Genomic DNA, 16,997 nt, shown 5'->3' with positions numbered 1-16,997 from the left:
TTATAACACTTGATTTACATCATCACCAATATTCGGTCTGGATGGCTGATAGCCTATGTGCAGTAGCACTTCATCATGCATTTCCGTATACAATCATAGCAGCGGGAATGGTGCTGGAGGTGCGGCAGCACCCCTGATAAGGGACTGTACGTTATTGATAATGAGGGATACCTGGAGAAAATCAAACCTCTCTGAAATGAAAATGGATGGCCCTCCCTTCAGTATAATATTTATTTACCCGACCCTCCCTGAACGCTTTTTTTTTTTTTGTGACCCTCCCCTATACCCAAAATAATAATTAAAACAAAGTGGATAACAGAGAACATGCCTACGTTTACCCTCACTCCTATGACAGACCAGGGCTGGGTTTCCCAAAAGCATCGTAGCACTAAGATCATCGTAATTCCACTGACACTAAATGCACAGAAGAGTATCTTCGTGCTACGATGCTTTTATGAGACCCAGCCCAGAGCCTTAGATATGCAGTTTTAGAAACTGTTCTTTGTTTTGTAAACATTACATAGCAAAGTAGCTAGAAGATTGTGGATTTCCAGACCAACGCAGACAAGGGTAAGGATGAAAAGATATCCATTATAATAAAAGCACTGCATGAATCCATCATCTTATTTGCAGTCCGATTTTTTGTGTGCCTTTTATAAACGCATTTCTTGCAATTCTACGTCATTTTACGTGACTGGAGACAAACAGAATCTTTTTAAATACCACAACAGAGCATGTCAACGAATGAGTGCATGCTGCAGCACCAAAGACATTTAGATTTCTATAAAGACTATTGTTAAAAAAAGAGGATAGTCTAAGTTTGGAACAATACTGAAGTTGTCTATCAACTGTAAACATTTTGAGCAACAGAACCAGTTACAACTTTAGTATCTGATCATCAATGACTTAGAGAAAAAGCCATTTGTTTTTTTAACACATAACCTAAAACCTAAGGTTGAATTTATTTGCACTGAAGAAAATAAGTGATAAACAACAATACAGTTAAAAACAAATAAAAAACGGTGTGCAAGTATGGTTGGAAGCCCAAGGGCTTATAAAAAAACACAACACAAAAAAACTATATTCAATATATAAGAACAAAAATAAAAAAGGTTTGTTAAAACAGACAACCCTTTTTTCTCCCAATTTTTGTGGTATCCAATTGGTAGTTACAGTCTTGTCCCATCGCTGCAACTCCCGTATGTACTCGGGAGAGGCGAAGGTCGAGAGCCGTGCATCCTCCGAAACATGACCCAGCCAAGCTGCACTGCTTCTTGACACAATGCCCGCTTAACCCGGTAGCCAGCCGCACCAATGTGTCAGAGGAAACACCGTACACCTGACGACCGTGTCAGCGTGCATGCGCCCGGCCCGCCACAGGAGTTGCTAGAGCGCGATGGGACAAGGAAATCTTGGCCTGCCAAACCCTCTCCTAACCTGGACGATGCTGGGCCAATTGTGCGCTGCCCCATGGGTCTCCCAGTCACGACCAGCTGTGACACAGCCTGGGATCGAACCCTGGTCTGTAGTGACGCCTGCAAATTGATTTTAACAAACAATTGGTCCCCCAAAAAATGCAACCCTCAGTTGAATTTCAAAATCCCGATGTGGCCCTCGAACCAAAAAGCTTGCCCACCCCTGGCCTATAGAATAGGCTATGGATCATTTTATTGAGACCACACTAGGCACACTTGATATTGCACACCCAGCAGAGAATCAGCTGGGGGGCAGCATCAGGCACACATGAGATACTAATTCTCAAACACTGAGCAATGACATTTAAATCGATTCCAAATTACATGACCCTCCCATGGACTAAATACATTTTTTTTTTAAAGGAATAAAGACTAAACCCTCTCCCTGACTGAAATTGAAAAAGCATGACCCTCTGGGTAACAATTATGTACATTTAATTAAAGGTTATGCCTATTTTCTCATAGTGTGAGCTTTAGGAAAACCAATTGAAAACAGATTGAGTGCTTGTTCTTTTTTGTGTTTTCTTGTAGCAATGATCAACGGTGCTGGCTTTGTTAAGCCTTGGGGTGACTATACATTTACAAAGGATCAGAGTTAAATACTTCAAAAACACATGACATTTATTTCAAATTGTACAACCATGATTCAAGTGAAGAGCAGAGATTTAAGTTAGCATGATCGAAGAAATGATACACATGATAACAATCTTAGAATATTGACTACCAAGACACCTTGAAATAAGGCACCAGTAAACATGTCATCCCCCCACAAATGACTAACGTATGTACAGTTGATTACTATAGCCCCCCCCACCCCCGGCCCAAAAGGTATAATTTTGTCAATGACAGATCTCTATGGCATGACTAATCATTCACCCAAATTTTGTAAAAATTGGGCCAGTGGTGTCTGAGATATCGTGTGGATTAACTCATATCCCTAAACATGCATGCCAAATTTAAATCACTAAGTCAAACAGATCAACAGATATATGCCCGTTATAGCGCCACAGGAAGGTCGATATGAATGTTCTTGCATATGTTGAGTCTTGACAGTGTTTACCAAATTCCGTTACAATACGAATATCATTGACTGATATATATGCATGTGCCAGACCACACCCAGGTGAATGTTTATTGGTCAATAGCGGCCATGTTGATTTAGCTACCAGCCTGGAAAATATTGCGTTGAGAGATCGTTTTCCATAAATGCCACATATCAAGTTTCGTGCAGATTGGTCATTCGGTATCAGAAGAGTAGGGTTAAGTGTTTTTCACACAATTCAAAATGGTGGAAAATCATAATGGTCGGAACTTATGGGTCCGGAGGCAAATTTGTTCCTTGTGAAGACAGGGACCGATCTACTAAATTTCATGACTTAAGGTCAAACGGGGTGAGGGGCATGACCTTACAAAGTTTGCATTTTCAATCTCGTTACAGAGCCACCATCTGGCCAATCAGTGTAATTTTCTAAATGCCGTAAAGCTATGGCAAGATGCATCATTCACCAAAGTTTAGTCAAAACCGGGCCAATGCTGTCTGAGATATCGCTTGTGACTAACATATGAACGTACTAACGGACGGAAACAGATCCACAGTCCCTTCCCCAATTTCAGTGTGGGGGACAATGACCAGCATACACATCTGCTCATTTATCACTCCAGCGTTAATCTGCTAAATTGTAATTATTCGCTCCTGTGGCCTGTTTATTGCCTACCTCCTCATGCCTTTTCCACACACTGTATATAGACTTTCTTTTTTTTCTACTGTGTCATTGACTTGTTTATTGTGTTATTGGCTTGTTTATTGTTTATTCCACGTGTAACTCTGTGTTGTTGTCTGTGTCACACTGCTTTGCTTTATCTTGGCCAGGTCGCAGTTGTAAATGAGAACTTGTTCTCAACTGGCCTACCTGGTTAAATAAAGGTGAAATAAAAAATAAAAAAATAAAAACAGGGAATGTTTGGAAGACAAATGCAATGACAAGGCAACACTTGTACGTGCAGGAGATGAGACAGACAATGTTATACAGTAACACTTACATGTGCATTAGAATTTTTAATACCAATGTGCAAAGAGCAGACTTGAGCCATAGAAATACACTCAATAGAGTCATTCCTATGAATGCTTTCAATTAACCAACCACATTAACTTGGACTTGCATCTAGTCACATGACTGTGCAGATTTGGGACTTCCGTTTCTTTAATAGGGTTATGGTCTCTTCATTATCTGACGCACCAGTGGGTGAAACTTCGGAGCTTTCGGACAATGGAGTCTCACTAAAACACACAATACGTGTTCTGTCAGCATCAATGATTACTCAAACTGAAGCCGATCACTGGAAATAACTCACAGACAAACATTACGTACCTGTTAGTCTGTGTTGTCCTCGGTTTAATGCTCGCCTACAGAGGGATTATAACAAACAGTAAAAATTGTTTGAACAAAGCTTTTGATAACATAGCCATTACTTTCTTGTAACAATATGTGCAGAATGTGGAGTAAAAAAATTATAGTGTTATTTTAACATGCTAGTGGTCCTCTGTCCAAATAAGGACCTCTTAGCCCACACACTAGTTATAACTAGTAGCTAGCTACTTCCTCAATGGGAGATTTGTGCAAAAGTTCATGTTGCGCAACCGTTTCTCAGGTTAAGATTGAGGGGAGTGGTTCTTACTCTGCTGGGTGAGTACAGGGTGGTTTGATGGGTCCTGGTTCTAGTAATGGGGGTCGGGCTGCTCATATGTATTATTCAGGTTCCTGGAGGTGAGAGGAAGAGGCACGCTCAAACATGATCATCTCAAAAATAACTTTTCAAGAATAATTTAAAATGACAAGCAGCAGTGTAACACTGGCCACACACACACAGCAATGCCAAGTTAAAGGCATCTTAGATATATGGTTACTCTGGGAACGGGAGAATAACAAACAGTGCAGCTATGCAGAAATGAGTGTGTGTGTGTGTGTGTGTATGTATGTGTGTGTGTGTGTGTGTGTGTGTGTGTTTACAGGGGGATGGTAGTGAATCATGAGTGGAGGCCAAGGTCATTGCCATGGACATGAATTATGTATGCGGTTTTGTTTTCTCTGCTGGTGCTCTTATGATACATCTGTGGCTGGCTAATGACTCTCCATTTCCCTATTATTAAATTCTTCTCTGCAGAGCAGACACTCACAGAGCTCATCTTCTTCAGTGTAATTTAAGAAAACCCAATAGGTGTTAATACCTTTAAGACATTCTGCAAAAATAAACAATTTAAGAGGCACGAGTCTCATGGCACGAAATTAAAAAGTGTTTGATTTTCCAGTGTGCTAATAAAGAATCAAAGTCAATCACAACAAGTAAAATTACTCTGCGTTTCTTTATGAGTTGTCTGGATGGGTGTTATTGAGCGTGTGTATAATGGTGCATCTATGTATGTGTGCTAATGTGTACAGTAAATTAGTGATAATGTGCACTGTGTGAGCATGTATGATGATGTTTACAGTGTGTGTGTGTGTGTGTGTGTTAAATGCCTTGCCTGTTTGCCCCTGGCAGCACTGTCAGATAGCCCGGCTTCTCAGTGAGAGATCTTGTCACCGGTGACTGGGAGTCACATGCTTCTCCCATCGTCACTGTGTGTGCCTGTTCTCCATCTGGACCCGGGGCTTCCTCCTCCTTCCCCTGCTGTCCGGTAGACACCTCTGCAGAGCCAGCTCCACTCACTAGGGAACAACAACCCAGTCAGTACACTGGAGATGAAACTGTAGAAACGCATGAGTACACTTACAAGTTCTACAAGAGAGTTGAAAGTGGCTTAAAATGGAAACACATTTTTCACAGTCAACACGCACGCACGCACACACACAAACACACACTATAGTTCCCACCAACAGACCAGAAGATGGTTGATACAGTGCCTTGCAAAAGTATTCATCCCCCTTGGCGTTTTTCCTATTTTGTTGCATTACATCCTGTAATTTAAATGGATTTTTATTTGGATTTCATGTAATTGACGTATACAAAATAGTCCAAATTGGTGAAGTGAAAAAAATAAAATTTCAAAAAATATATATATACACTGCTCAAAAAAATAAAGGGAACACTTAAACAACACAATGTAACTCCAAGTCAATCACACTTCTGTGAAATCAAACTGTCCACTTAGGAAGCAACACTGATTGACAATAAATTTCACATGCTGTTGTGCAAATGGAATAGACAAAGGGTGGAAATTATAGGCAATTAGCAAGACACCCCCCAAAACAGGAGTGATTCTGCAGGTGGTGACCACAGACCACTTCTCAGTTCCTATGCTTCCTGGCTGATGTTTTGGTCACTTTTGAATGCTGGCGGTGCTCTCACTCTAGTGGTAGCATGAGACGGAGTCTACAACCCACACAAGTGGCTCAGGTAGTGCAGTTCATCCAGGATGGCACATCAATGCGAACTGTGGCAAAAAGGTTTGCTGTGTCTGTCAGCGTAGTGTCCAGAGCATGCAGGTGCTACCAGGAGACAGGCCAGTACATCAGGAGACGTGGAGGAGGCCGTAGGAGGGCAACAACCCAGCAGCAGGACCGCTACCTCCGCCTTTGTGCAAGGAGGTGCACTGCCAGAGCCCTGCAAAATGACCTCCAGCAGGCCACAAATGTGCATGTGTCAGCATATGGTCTCACAAGGGCTCTGAGGATCTCATCTCGGTACCTAATGGCAGTCAGGCTACCTCTGGCGAGCACATGGAGGGCTGTGCGGCCCCACAAAGAAATGCCACCCCACACCATGACTGACCCATCGCCAAACCGGTCATGCTGGAGGATGTTGCAGGCAGCAGAACGTTCTCCACGGCGTCTCCAGACTCTGTCACGTCTGTCACATGTGCTCATGTGCTCAGTGTGAACCTGCTTTCATCTGTGAAGAGCACAGGGCGCCAGTGGCGAATTTGCCAATCTTGGTGTTCTCTGGCAAATGCCAAACGTCCTGCACGGTGTTGGGCTGTAAGCACAACCCCCACCTGTGGACGTCGGGCCCTCATACCACCCTCATGGAGTCTGTTTCTGACCGTTTGAGCAGACACATGCACATTTGTGGCCTGCTGGAGGTCATTTTGCAGGGCGCTGGCAGTGCACCTCCTTGCACAAAGGCGGAGGTAGCGGTCCTGCTGCTGGGTTGTTGCCCTCCTACGGCCTCCTCCACGTCTCCTAATGTACTGGCCTGTCTCCTGGTAGCGCCTGCATGCTCTGGACACTACGCTGACAGACACAGCAAACCTTTTTGCCACAGTTCGCATTGATGTGCCATCCTGGATGAACTGCACTACCTGAGCCACTTGTGTGGGTTGTAGACTCCGTCTCATGCTACCACTAGAGTGAGAGCACCGCCAGCATTCAAAAGTGACCAAAACATCAGCCAGGAAGCATAGGAACTGAGAAGTGGTCTGTGGTCACCACCTGCAGAATCACTCCTGTTTTGGGGGGTGTCTTGCTAATTGCCTATCATTTCCACCTTTTGTCTATTCCATTTGCACAACAGCATGTGAAATTTATTGTCAATCAGTGTTGCTTCCTAAGTGGACAGTTTGATTTCACAGAAGTGTGATTGACTTGGAGTTACATTGTGTTGTTTAAGTGTTCCCTTTATTTTTTTGAGCAGTGTATTTTTTTAAACGGAAAAGTGCTGCGTGCATATGTATTCAAACCCCTTTCCTATGAAGCCCCTAAATAAGATCTGGTGCAACCAATTACCTTTAGAAGTCATACAATTAGTTAAATAAAGTCCACCTGTGTGCAAGTGTCACATGATCTCAGTATATATACACACACCTGTTCTGAAAGGCCCCAGAGTCTGCAACACCACTAAGCAGGGGGCACCACAAAGCAAGCGGAACTATGAAGACCAAGAAGCTCTCCAAACAGGTCAGGGACAAAGTTGTGGAGAAGTACAGTTCAGGGTTGGGTTACAAAGAAATATCTGAAACTTTGAACATACCACAGAGCACCATTAAATCCATTATTAAAAAATGGAAAGAATATGGCACCACAACAAACCTGCCGAGAGGGCCGCCCATCAAAACTCACAGACCAGGCAAGTAGGGCATTAATTAATTAGAGAGGCAACAAAGAGACCAAAGATAACCCTGAAGGAGCTGCAAAGCTTCACAGCGGAAATTGGAGTATCTGTCCATAGGACCACTTTAAGCCGTACACTCTACAGAGCTGGGCTTTACGGAAGAGTGGCCAGAAAAAAGCCATTGCTTAAAAAAAAAAATTAAGCAAACATGTTTGGTGTTCGCCAAAAGGTATGTGGGAGACTCCCCAAACATATGGAAGAAGGTACAGGTCAGATGAGACTAAAATTGACATTTTTGGCCATCAAGGAAAACGCTATGTCTGGCGCAAACTCAACACCTTTCATCACCCCGCAAACAGCATCCCCACAGTGAAGCATGATGGTGGTGGCATCATGCTGTGGAGATGTTTTTCCATCGGCAGGGACTGGGAAACTGGACAGAATTGAAGGAATGATGGATGGCGCTAAATACAGGGAAATTCTTGAGGGAAACCTGTTTCAGTCTTCCAGAGATTTGAGACTGGGACAGAGGTTCACCTTCCAGCAGGACAATGACCCTAAGCATACTGCTAAAGCAACACTTGAGTGGTTTAAGGGGAAACATTTAAATGTCTTGGAATGGCCTAGTCAAAGCCCAGACCTCAATCCAGTTGAGAATCTGTGGTATGACTTAAAGATTGCTGTACACCAGCGGAACCCATCCAACTTGAAGGAGCTGGAGCAGTTTTGCCTTGAAGAATGGGCTTTTGGCCCAGTTTTGCCTTGAAAATCCCAGTGGCTAGATGTGCCACGCTTATAGAGACATACCCCAAGAGACTTGCAGCTGTAATTGCTGCAAAAGGTGGCTCTACAAAGTATTGACTTTGGAGGGTGAATAGTTATGCACGCTCAAGTTCAGTTTTTTTGCCTTATTTCTTGTTTGTTTCACAAGAAAAAATATTTAGCATCTTAAAAGTGGTAGGCATGTTGGGTAAATCAAATGATAAAAACTCCCAAAAATCAATTTTAATTCCAGGTTGTAAGGCAACAAAATAGGAAAAATGCCAAGGGGGGGTGAATACTTTTGAAAAGCAACTGTATATTATCTGGTTATAGTGTTGGTATATTAACTAGATACTGGCTGATAGATAAACAAATCAGTTTGTTTTCCTGCAACTGAGTATGATGGTCAGGAGTGTGGTGACCAGACAGTACCTACCTGGGGTTTTCCAGGGGTGATCAGTGACAGCCTGTGTTGCAGGGCCTCACTCAGCTTGATGACCAGACACTCCTGGACCGAGCTGGACGAGACCTGGAAATGAAGAAGGCGGTTAACCAACGTTATATGGTCTGATAAGGTCTGAGCAACCATATATAACATATATAGTCTGGTTCCTCTAGGTTTCTTCCTAGGTTTTGGCCATTCTAGGGAGTTTTTCCTAGCCGCCGTGCTTCTACACCTGCATTGCTTGCTGTTTGGGGTTTTAGGCTGGGTTTCTGTACAGCACTTCGAGATATTAGCTGATGTACGAAGGGCTATATAAAATAAATTAAATAAGCTTGATATAACTGAAAAAGTATATTCTATTGGGGATCGATTGTATGGGTTGGTGTATTTGTAGTAGTGACCTCTTTACCTTGCACTTTGACAGTAAACCCAGAGCTTGTTTGTAGTATAGGGGGGCTCTCTCCAGGTCTATCAATTTAAAGCGAGCTTCCCCTAAACCCTCACAAGCCTGCCATTGGTCCTTATAGTCATCTAGATAGATAGATAGATAGATAGATAGATAGATAGATAGATAGATAGATAGATAGATGAGGAAGAAGAAAGATAAATATAAAGAAATATTGAGAAAGTTGAGTAAACAACATAGAGAGCGAAAGAGGGTGAGACTTAGTGTCAAAAGGGGTCAATGGATGTAAAGCACAGGTGTCAAACTCATTCCACGGAGGGCCGAGTGTCTGCGGGTTTTCACTCCTCCCTTGTACTTGATTGATGAATTAACATCACTAATTAGTTAGGAACTCCCCACACCTGGTTGTCTAGGGCTTTATTGAAAGGAAAAACCAAAAACCTGCAGACACTAGGCCCTCCGTGGAATGAGTTTGACACCCCTGATGTAAAGAGTCATTAATAGCCTGTTTAAACAATTAGAACACACTTCCAACATGACAAATGTGCTTATTATTATTCTTAGAAAGAATAAAGTTGGACTTGATTTTGTACCAGTGTCTTTGAAGGCCTGCCTGGCTTGGAGGTAGTTCTCTGCTGCCTCCTCATGCTCCCTCAGCTGACTGAGGGCAAAGGCCAAGTTACTGAAGCAGCGGCCCTGAGCACGACGACTGCCCAAAGACCCTGACGCAGACACACAGAATGATGGGGAGAAAGGGGGAAGGGTATCAGGGAGAGACACAGAGTTTGAGAGAAAGATAGATTACAAAGGGAGAGGGGTTAATACAGGGAACAAGAGACAATCTTTACAGCGTCATCAATTTTTCACTCACTTAAAAAAAGCATAGGTAGCTGTGTCACGTTCACATCCCCAACAGCATGTGGGCTGGCGAAAAAAACATGTCTTTAGAACCGTTACATGCACATATGCACAAGAAATACCAGTGTGTGAGTCACTCAGTGGTGCTGTGGTAAGCACTCTGTAAGTCCCTATGGGATGGCCTCAGTGGAATCTCAGCCACAATCTCAGCCACATTTGCTAAAATAGAAAATATAGGCTACTGATGGTGCCTTGAATACCGGTTTCTTTCATTTAATGTTCATGTTATGGGGATTTTTATATAAAGGAAATTTGTCTTTTGTGTCTGTTGAAAATTAAAGATTACTGACAGAGCCATAAGAAAATATTGCTTTATTTATCTGATCATATTGGAATATATTTGTTAGGTTTTCAGTAGGTTCAATTAGGTTCACTAGACTATATGCGTCATTTAAAAAATTTTCAATGAACATTCGAACAGTCCGGCCCTCGGCTTGTAGCTAAATTTTTTATTTGGCCCTCCGTCCATTTGACTTTGACACCCCTGCTGTAAAGGATTAATCAGGGTATAATGAAATGTTTGAGGAATGGTCTGCCCCTCTGCCTAAACAATTACTCCTTACACGCCTCAGGTAACATGTTCCTCACACACACATGATTCTCTGCGGCTCAGTTGGTAGAGTGCTTGCACCACTTATACAAAAAACATATGCACGCAGTGTACTTTGGAGAATAGCGCATGCTAAATGGTATATCATTATTACATGCAGTACATAACAGCACTGAACTTTGCAGAAAATACAGTATAACTATACTCTCCAGCGTAAGTGATGTAATAGGCTCACCATGCAGGCTGGCTGTCTATCGGTGGTAGTCCAGGGCCTGCCGGTACTGGCTTAGTGTGTTGTGAACGGCTCCCAGGTTCTGTAGGACCACGGCTGCCTCCTGGAACAACTTCAGCTGGGAGAAACTCAGGCCTAGGTCATTGTACACCTTACCTGAAAGACTGAGGGATTAAGTCACAAAACTGTGACCAAATTGTTGACAGACAACGCTGTTACTCATTTGTTTTTTCCTCAATTCAGTTAATCTGACAGTTTACCAACCGAGCAACTCTGGGTTTTTGATGTTGTTGCTCAGCTCAAGGCAATCAGTGAGCACAGTGATGATATCATCCATGGTGAAGTCATCTGATTGGAGCATGTGACTCCCTGCATATTTGAAGGCCGTGGCGGCTGAGTCCAGCTTGCCTGCCATCCTGTAGCCCTCCCCAGCCCTCTGGAAGCTCTGAGCTACCTGGATCCAGTCCTGAAAACACACAACTTGAATCAGAACCAGCTCTATGTAGGACAGTCAATGAGCTGTCAATATATAGACCTGACTGCTACAGATCTCAAATGAGTCAGTCAGACACTGCAGCTCTTAAAAATGAGGGATGTGCATCTTTACCTTTCAAGACGATTCGATACATATTTAGATACATGGGCTACAATACCATACAGGAACGATAAGTTTAAGTTTGAAACGATCTGTGCGTTTGTTTGGAGGAACGAATCGAAGCGATTCAGTTCGATGCAATGCACTAACATTTGTTGCATAAACACATTCCTTTTCTATTCTAAATTAAAATATGCTGCTGATGGAGCTTATGAGCTGGGCTTCTCTGAACTGGATCTGTCTGAGCCGACTTCTCTGTTTGTGTATGTGTGTGTGTGTGTGTGTGTGTGTGTGTGTGTGTGTGTGTGTGTGTGTGTGTGTGTGTGTGTGTGTGTGTGTGTGTGTGTGTGTGTGTGTGTGTAAATGATGTACTGTATATGTCTGTGTTGTATGTAGGCACCTGGGCTGAGCCATAAGGGAAACTGGGTATCTACCTTGCTTTTGATCTGAAATCCCCATCACCCACTAATTCAGTCGTCATTTTTGCACATTAAAAAAGTGTTAGCTAGTAATGTATCAATATTTATTTGTAAACAATTTGCTATGACATAGCCAATGATTATAAAGCACAACTTTGGATTTCACGAGTGTCTCATAATGGAATGGTTTAGATCTTTTGTAAATTGGACCTTTTGGACTCGAGTGAGCTCCTCTTCTTCTCCCGCTTCGACCATGCAGTGCAGGTAGCAAAAGTGATTGCTGTCCTCATTATGAAATTATCAACTTTACCTTGTATATCTAAAAATGACCGTATATACTCATTGTTTCAAACAAAAACTACCAAAACTATTGCTGATGGTGAACCTGAACAATCAAAATAAAATCCAATGTAAACCCTGCTCAGCATGTATAGCCAGATGAGAGCCGTGTGTTCCACGATAGTTTAGGTTACTTTTATTCCGGTAAAACACCATTTTCAACAGCGCATTTGATAAAAATAACCTAGCAAATTACATTGGTTGTCACTCAAGTGATAAAGCCTAATATTGCACAAGACATTTTCAAACATCTGAACGCTGAAGGTGAAGCGCAGATGTGCCAGATGAGAAATAGGCATGCCTCGCGTTGGTCAGCGAGCGAAGCTGCTCGCAGTTTGACTACTGATTGTGCTTGGGGTTGTTCGGCATGCAACATGACTTGTAGATTAATGACTGTCAACACAATTGTATGCTAAGTTTGACACTGAAGGAGAGGACACAGATGTCACAAAAGATGAGATGCATTTTCGGGAAGGCAGAAAGTAATTTGAGCACCAACAAGAATTGATTTTCGGACACATGCATGTTACACATTTGGATCGGTTTGGGGTCCCGCTGACCGATGCACTCAAATCTTAAACCAGGGACCGATGCATATACAGTTGAAGTCGGAAGTTTACATACACTTAGGTTGGAGTCATTAAAACTCGTTTTTCAACCACTCCACAAATTTCTTGTTAACAAACTATAGTTTTGGCAAGTCGGTTAGGACATCTACTTTGTGCACGACACAAGTCATTTTGTCCAACAATTGTTTACAGACAGATTATTTCACTGTATCACAATTCCAGTGGGTCAGAAGTTTACATACACTAAGTTGACTGTGCCTTAAAACAGCTTGGAAAATTCCAGAAGATGATGTCATGGCTTTAAAAGGAAGGCTAGGATAGGCTAAATGACATAATTTGAGTCAATTGGAGGGGTACCCCTGGATGTATTTCAAGGCCTACCTTCAAACTCAGTGCCTCTTTGCTTGACATCATGGTAAAATCAAAAGAAATCAGACAATATTTTTGGGGGAGACCTTCGCAAGTCTTGTTCATCCTTGGGAGCAATTTCCAAACACCTGAAGGTACCACGTTCATCTGTACAAACAGTAGTACGCAAGTATAAACACTATTTGACCATGCAGCCGTCATACCGCTCAGGAAGGAGACACATTCTGTCTCCTAGAGATGAACGTATTTGGTGCGAAAAGTGAAAATCAATCCCAGAACAACAGCAAAGATGAAGATGCTGGCGGAAACGGGTACAAAAATATCTATATCCACAGTAAAACGAGTCCTATAACGACAACCTGAAAGGCCGCTCAGCAAGGAAGAAGCCACTGCTCTTAAATCGCCATAAAAAAGACAGACTACAGTTTGCAACTGCACATGGGGGGGACAAAGATCGTACTTTTTGGAGAAATATCCTCTGGTCTGATGAAACAAAAATAGAACTGTTTGGCAATAATGACCATCGTTATATTTGGAAGAAAAAGGGGGAGGCTTGTAAGCCGAAGAACACCCTCCCAAATGTGAAGCACGGGAGTGGCAGCATCGTGTTGTGGGGGTGCTTTGCTGCAGGAGGGACTGGTGCACTTCACAAAATAGATGGCATCATGAGGAGGGAAAATTATGTGGTTTTATTGAAGCAACATTTCAAGACATCAGTCAGAAAGTTAAAGCTTGGTTGCAAATGGGTCTTCCAAATGGACAATGACCCTAAGCATTCTTCCAAAGTTGTGGCAAAATGGCTTAAGGACAAAGTCAAGGTATTGGAGTGGCCATCACAAAGCCATAACTTCTGAGCACCTAATACATTAGAAATAAGATGGCTCATAAGAATCAATCAACTGACAATCAATTAAAGGAGAAGTTGTATTTTTACAACTAAATTTAGGTATCGCTCAAGACGCACAAAAGGAAATATAATGTTGCGGATAAAGTTTGGAATGACACAATTTCATGTGTACAACATCGAAAGCCCTGCATCACTATACTGAGAGCTTTGCCGTTTCTAAAATGACATATTTGGTTGTTTTTGGAGCCTTTGTGTAACGGTCGTCTTGTGGTGAATGAGCGGACCAAGGCGCAGCGGGTGATGAATACATAATGAATTTAATAAGGAAAAGAATAACGATGACGAAGCACACTTTAGAAATTACAAAATAACAAAACGAACTAAACAGACCTGAACATGAGAACTACATGAAACGAAGAACGCACGAACAGGAACAGACTACATACACGAACGACAACGAAACAGTCCCGTGTGGTGCGACATACACAGACACGGAAGACAATCACCCACAAACAAACAGTGAGAACAGCCTACCTTAATATGGTTCTCAATCAGAGGAAACGTCAAACACCTGCCTCTAATTGAGAACCATATCAGGCAACACATTAAACCCAACATAGAAACACAATACATAGACTACCCACCCAGCTCACGTCCTGACCAACTAAACAAAGTAAAACAAAGGCAAATAAGGTCAGGAACGTGACACTTTGTTCATGTTTTTTCAGGGCCCCCATACTATACAACGTGGATGAGGAAGTGATTTGCTGTTTGTTTCTAAAGGTGTCTGGACCCTTCTATAAGAAACAATTTCCATAAAAAAGAAACAATTTCCATTTGGTTGTAAAAAAATAAAACCTATTCAACAATCATTCAACTATTGCAATTTTTTGAGTACTTGAGCATTTCTTTTAGCAGAGAAGCTTGTTTTCTTCCTATTGTGGTATAGTCCTTACATAACATTCAATGTTCAGTCTTGAGTATTCTAGGCCTCATGCGTAAGTATCTTATTTTCTTTGCCGAAGATATGGGTGGGCTTCTAAATTCTGACTCAGCACAATCTTAATGTGCATGAAGGCAAATCTCCTGGTGGTAATAACTCATTATAAAAAAGCACAGCTTGGGCTTTTCTCGGAATGTATTGGATTGATTTTAAATCGCTTTAGGAGAGTATCCCACCTAAATTTTGGAATGGCTTAAGGTGAGGAAGATAAGTACAGTTTACTGATGTTTTACAGTTCTCCTCTAATGGTTAGGGGTTGAGATTTTTGGCAGGGTAATCTGATTCTCGAGCTGAACCATAAAAAACATACACCTTGAGCTGACTGACCTTTAGGAGCAGGTGACAGTGGGACATTTTCATGCAGGTCTCCCCCTCACTGGCCCCGTCCCGCCGGCAGCGGTACAGCTGGGCTGCCTGGAGGCAGTGACCAGCCGCCTGGCTGTGGTTCCCCAGGGTCTCATAGGCTACGGCCAGGTTGAACTGGAGGTCTGCTATCCGCTCGCCCCTCTCTCCTGGCTGGGCCCGCTTCAGGAAGTCCAGCCCCTTCAGGGCTTTACCCGCCTCCAAGTAGGCAGCTCCCAGGTTAAAGGCACATGCCCGCTGGACCCTGGTCTCCTTTAGCTGTGGGTGATAGAGTATGGTAAGAGAGAATACTTAAACATTATAAAAGCTAACATAAGTACCAGTAAAAATGATGCAGCATATTTGACTTTCTTCCATACAGTATGTCTAAATATTGTGGTTGTCAGATGTATGTCATTGTGAAAACCAATTACTATTTGGGGACAATAAAGATTGTGTAAATACTGTAATTCATTTGGACTTGGAACCAGACAAGTTTTTGTTGCCTGGACATTTTCCAAACAATAAAATCAGGTGCTCAGTTCTCCCTCTGACAGTTTTAGCAAGCCCTATATTATATGGGTGAGGTGCAGGACAAAATGTCTCAAAATGGACAACAAGGAAGTAGCCTAAGTAATGTCACCTCTATGGAAGCTTTGAAGGCCTTTTTGAAGAGGCTGAGGGCTTCTTCACAGTCCTCTTGCTTTAGGGCAATGTGGCCAGAGGCTGTGCGATCCTCAATGTCCATCTGGACCTTCAGGACAACAGCCTCTTTGTCTTTGCTCTTTACACCCTGTCACTCTTATTTTTCCTGCCCTCGTGTAATGGGTAGCTATCAGATGCCATGTTGGTTTTGCCAGGGAGTGGCTACAGTATAGAATTATGAGGAAACTGATGGAAAGAGAGCAAAATAATTTTGAAGGTCTGATTGTCACACTCACTCAGGTCATGACACTGAAAGAACTGCCCTCCTTTGGTGATAGTGAGAACTTGCTATGTGGCAAACAACATGAGGACTCACTTAGTGCCTGTCCTTTTCAAATAAATGTTGAAGTTTAACCAAGTCTATTATGAGCTCACCGAAAGGCATTTATTTTATAGCCAGAATTATCGCATTCAAATAAACATTTTTGAGAAGTAGCATGGACAGATGTTTATCATGTTTGCTAGCTAACTTACTTACTTGAAACCACATGACTAATTAACGCATTAGCTTCTCGAGTCTTGGTAACATGGCTAACGTAGCTAGTTTAGTTAGCTATTTCAAGATGAACAGCCATCCAAGACAGAGCCGTTGAAATGAGTTAGTTAGCTTGACAAATACATTGGTCAATTATCCGTACAGCCGTAAACCCTAGTTAGTCTATATCACACGTTTTAGCTGGCATTTCTTGTTAGCTTGCTAGCTAATGTTAGGGAGTTACTGGTTCTGGAGACAGGGAAAGCTATGAAGGGTCTGTTGCTATGGCAATATTAAATAGGAAGTGAGGAGTATTTGGCCATATACATTATTTTCCACAATTAACAAGGAGACAGCAACTTAAATATCGTATTGCGAGCTATGATTATTTACAAAATGTTTACTTTTTTTATTTTTTATTAAGTAACGAGTAAACATCTCCCAGAAAGTTATTTATGGTTATCACGTACGTTTCAAACGTTTCTCAAATACATTTCATGT

The 16,997-nt window shown here is 42.3% G+C and overlaps 1 protein-coding gene and 1 long non-coding RNA gene across 2 annotated transcripts; both read right to left on the bottom strand.

Moving 5' to 3' along the window:
• Window positions 1-2,078: 2,078 nt before the first annotated feature.
• Window positions 2,079-4,237, bottom strand: LOC129857625 (uncharacterized). Its single transcript, XR_008759928.1, has 3 exons — window positions 4,152-4,237; window positions 3,845-3,879; window positions 2,079-3,753 (listed from the first exon to the last, which is right to left on the bottom strand). It is a non-coding gene; the product is annotated as an uncharacterized LOC129857625 (long non-coding RNA).
• A 763-nt stretch (window positions 4,238-5,000) lies between these two features.
• Window positions 5,001-16,766, bottom strand: LOC129857624 (tetratricopeptide repeat protein 24). Its single transcript, XM_055926067.1, is given in 10 exon segments — window positions 5,001-5,179; window positions 8,719-8,811; window positions 9,137-9,258; window positions 9,727-9,855; window positions 10,837-10,989; window positions 11,098-11,299; window positions 15,302-15,595; window positions 15,960-16,114; window positions 16,117-16,207; window positions 16,500-16,766. Coding segments are annotated over 9 exon segments (1,197 nt in total). The 5' UTR covers window positions 16,163-16,207; window positions 16,500-16,766; the 3' UTR covers window positions 5,001-5,176.
• Window positions 16,767-16,997: the final 231 nt, after the last annotated feature.

This window comes from Salvelinus fontinalis, chromosome 6, assembly GCF_029448725.1.
Source record: "Salvelinus fontinalis isolate EN_2023a chromosome 6, ASM2944872v1, whole genome shotgun sequence".
NCBI classification, from domain to species: Eukaryota; Metazoa; Chordata; class Actinopteri; order Salmoniformes; family Salmonidae; genus Salvelinus; species Salvelinus fontinalis.
This window is presented reverse-complemented; position numbering and strand designations above follow the sequence as displayed.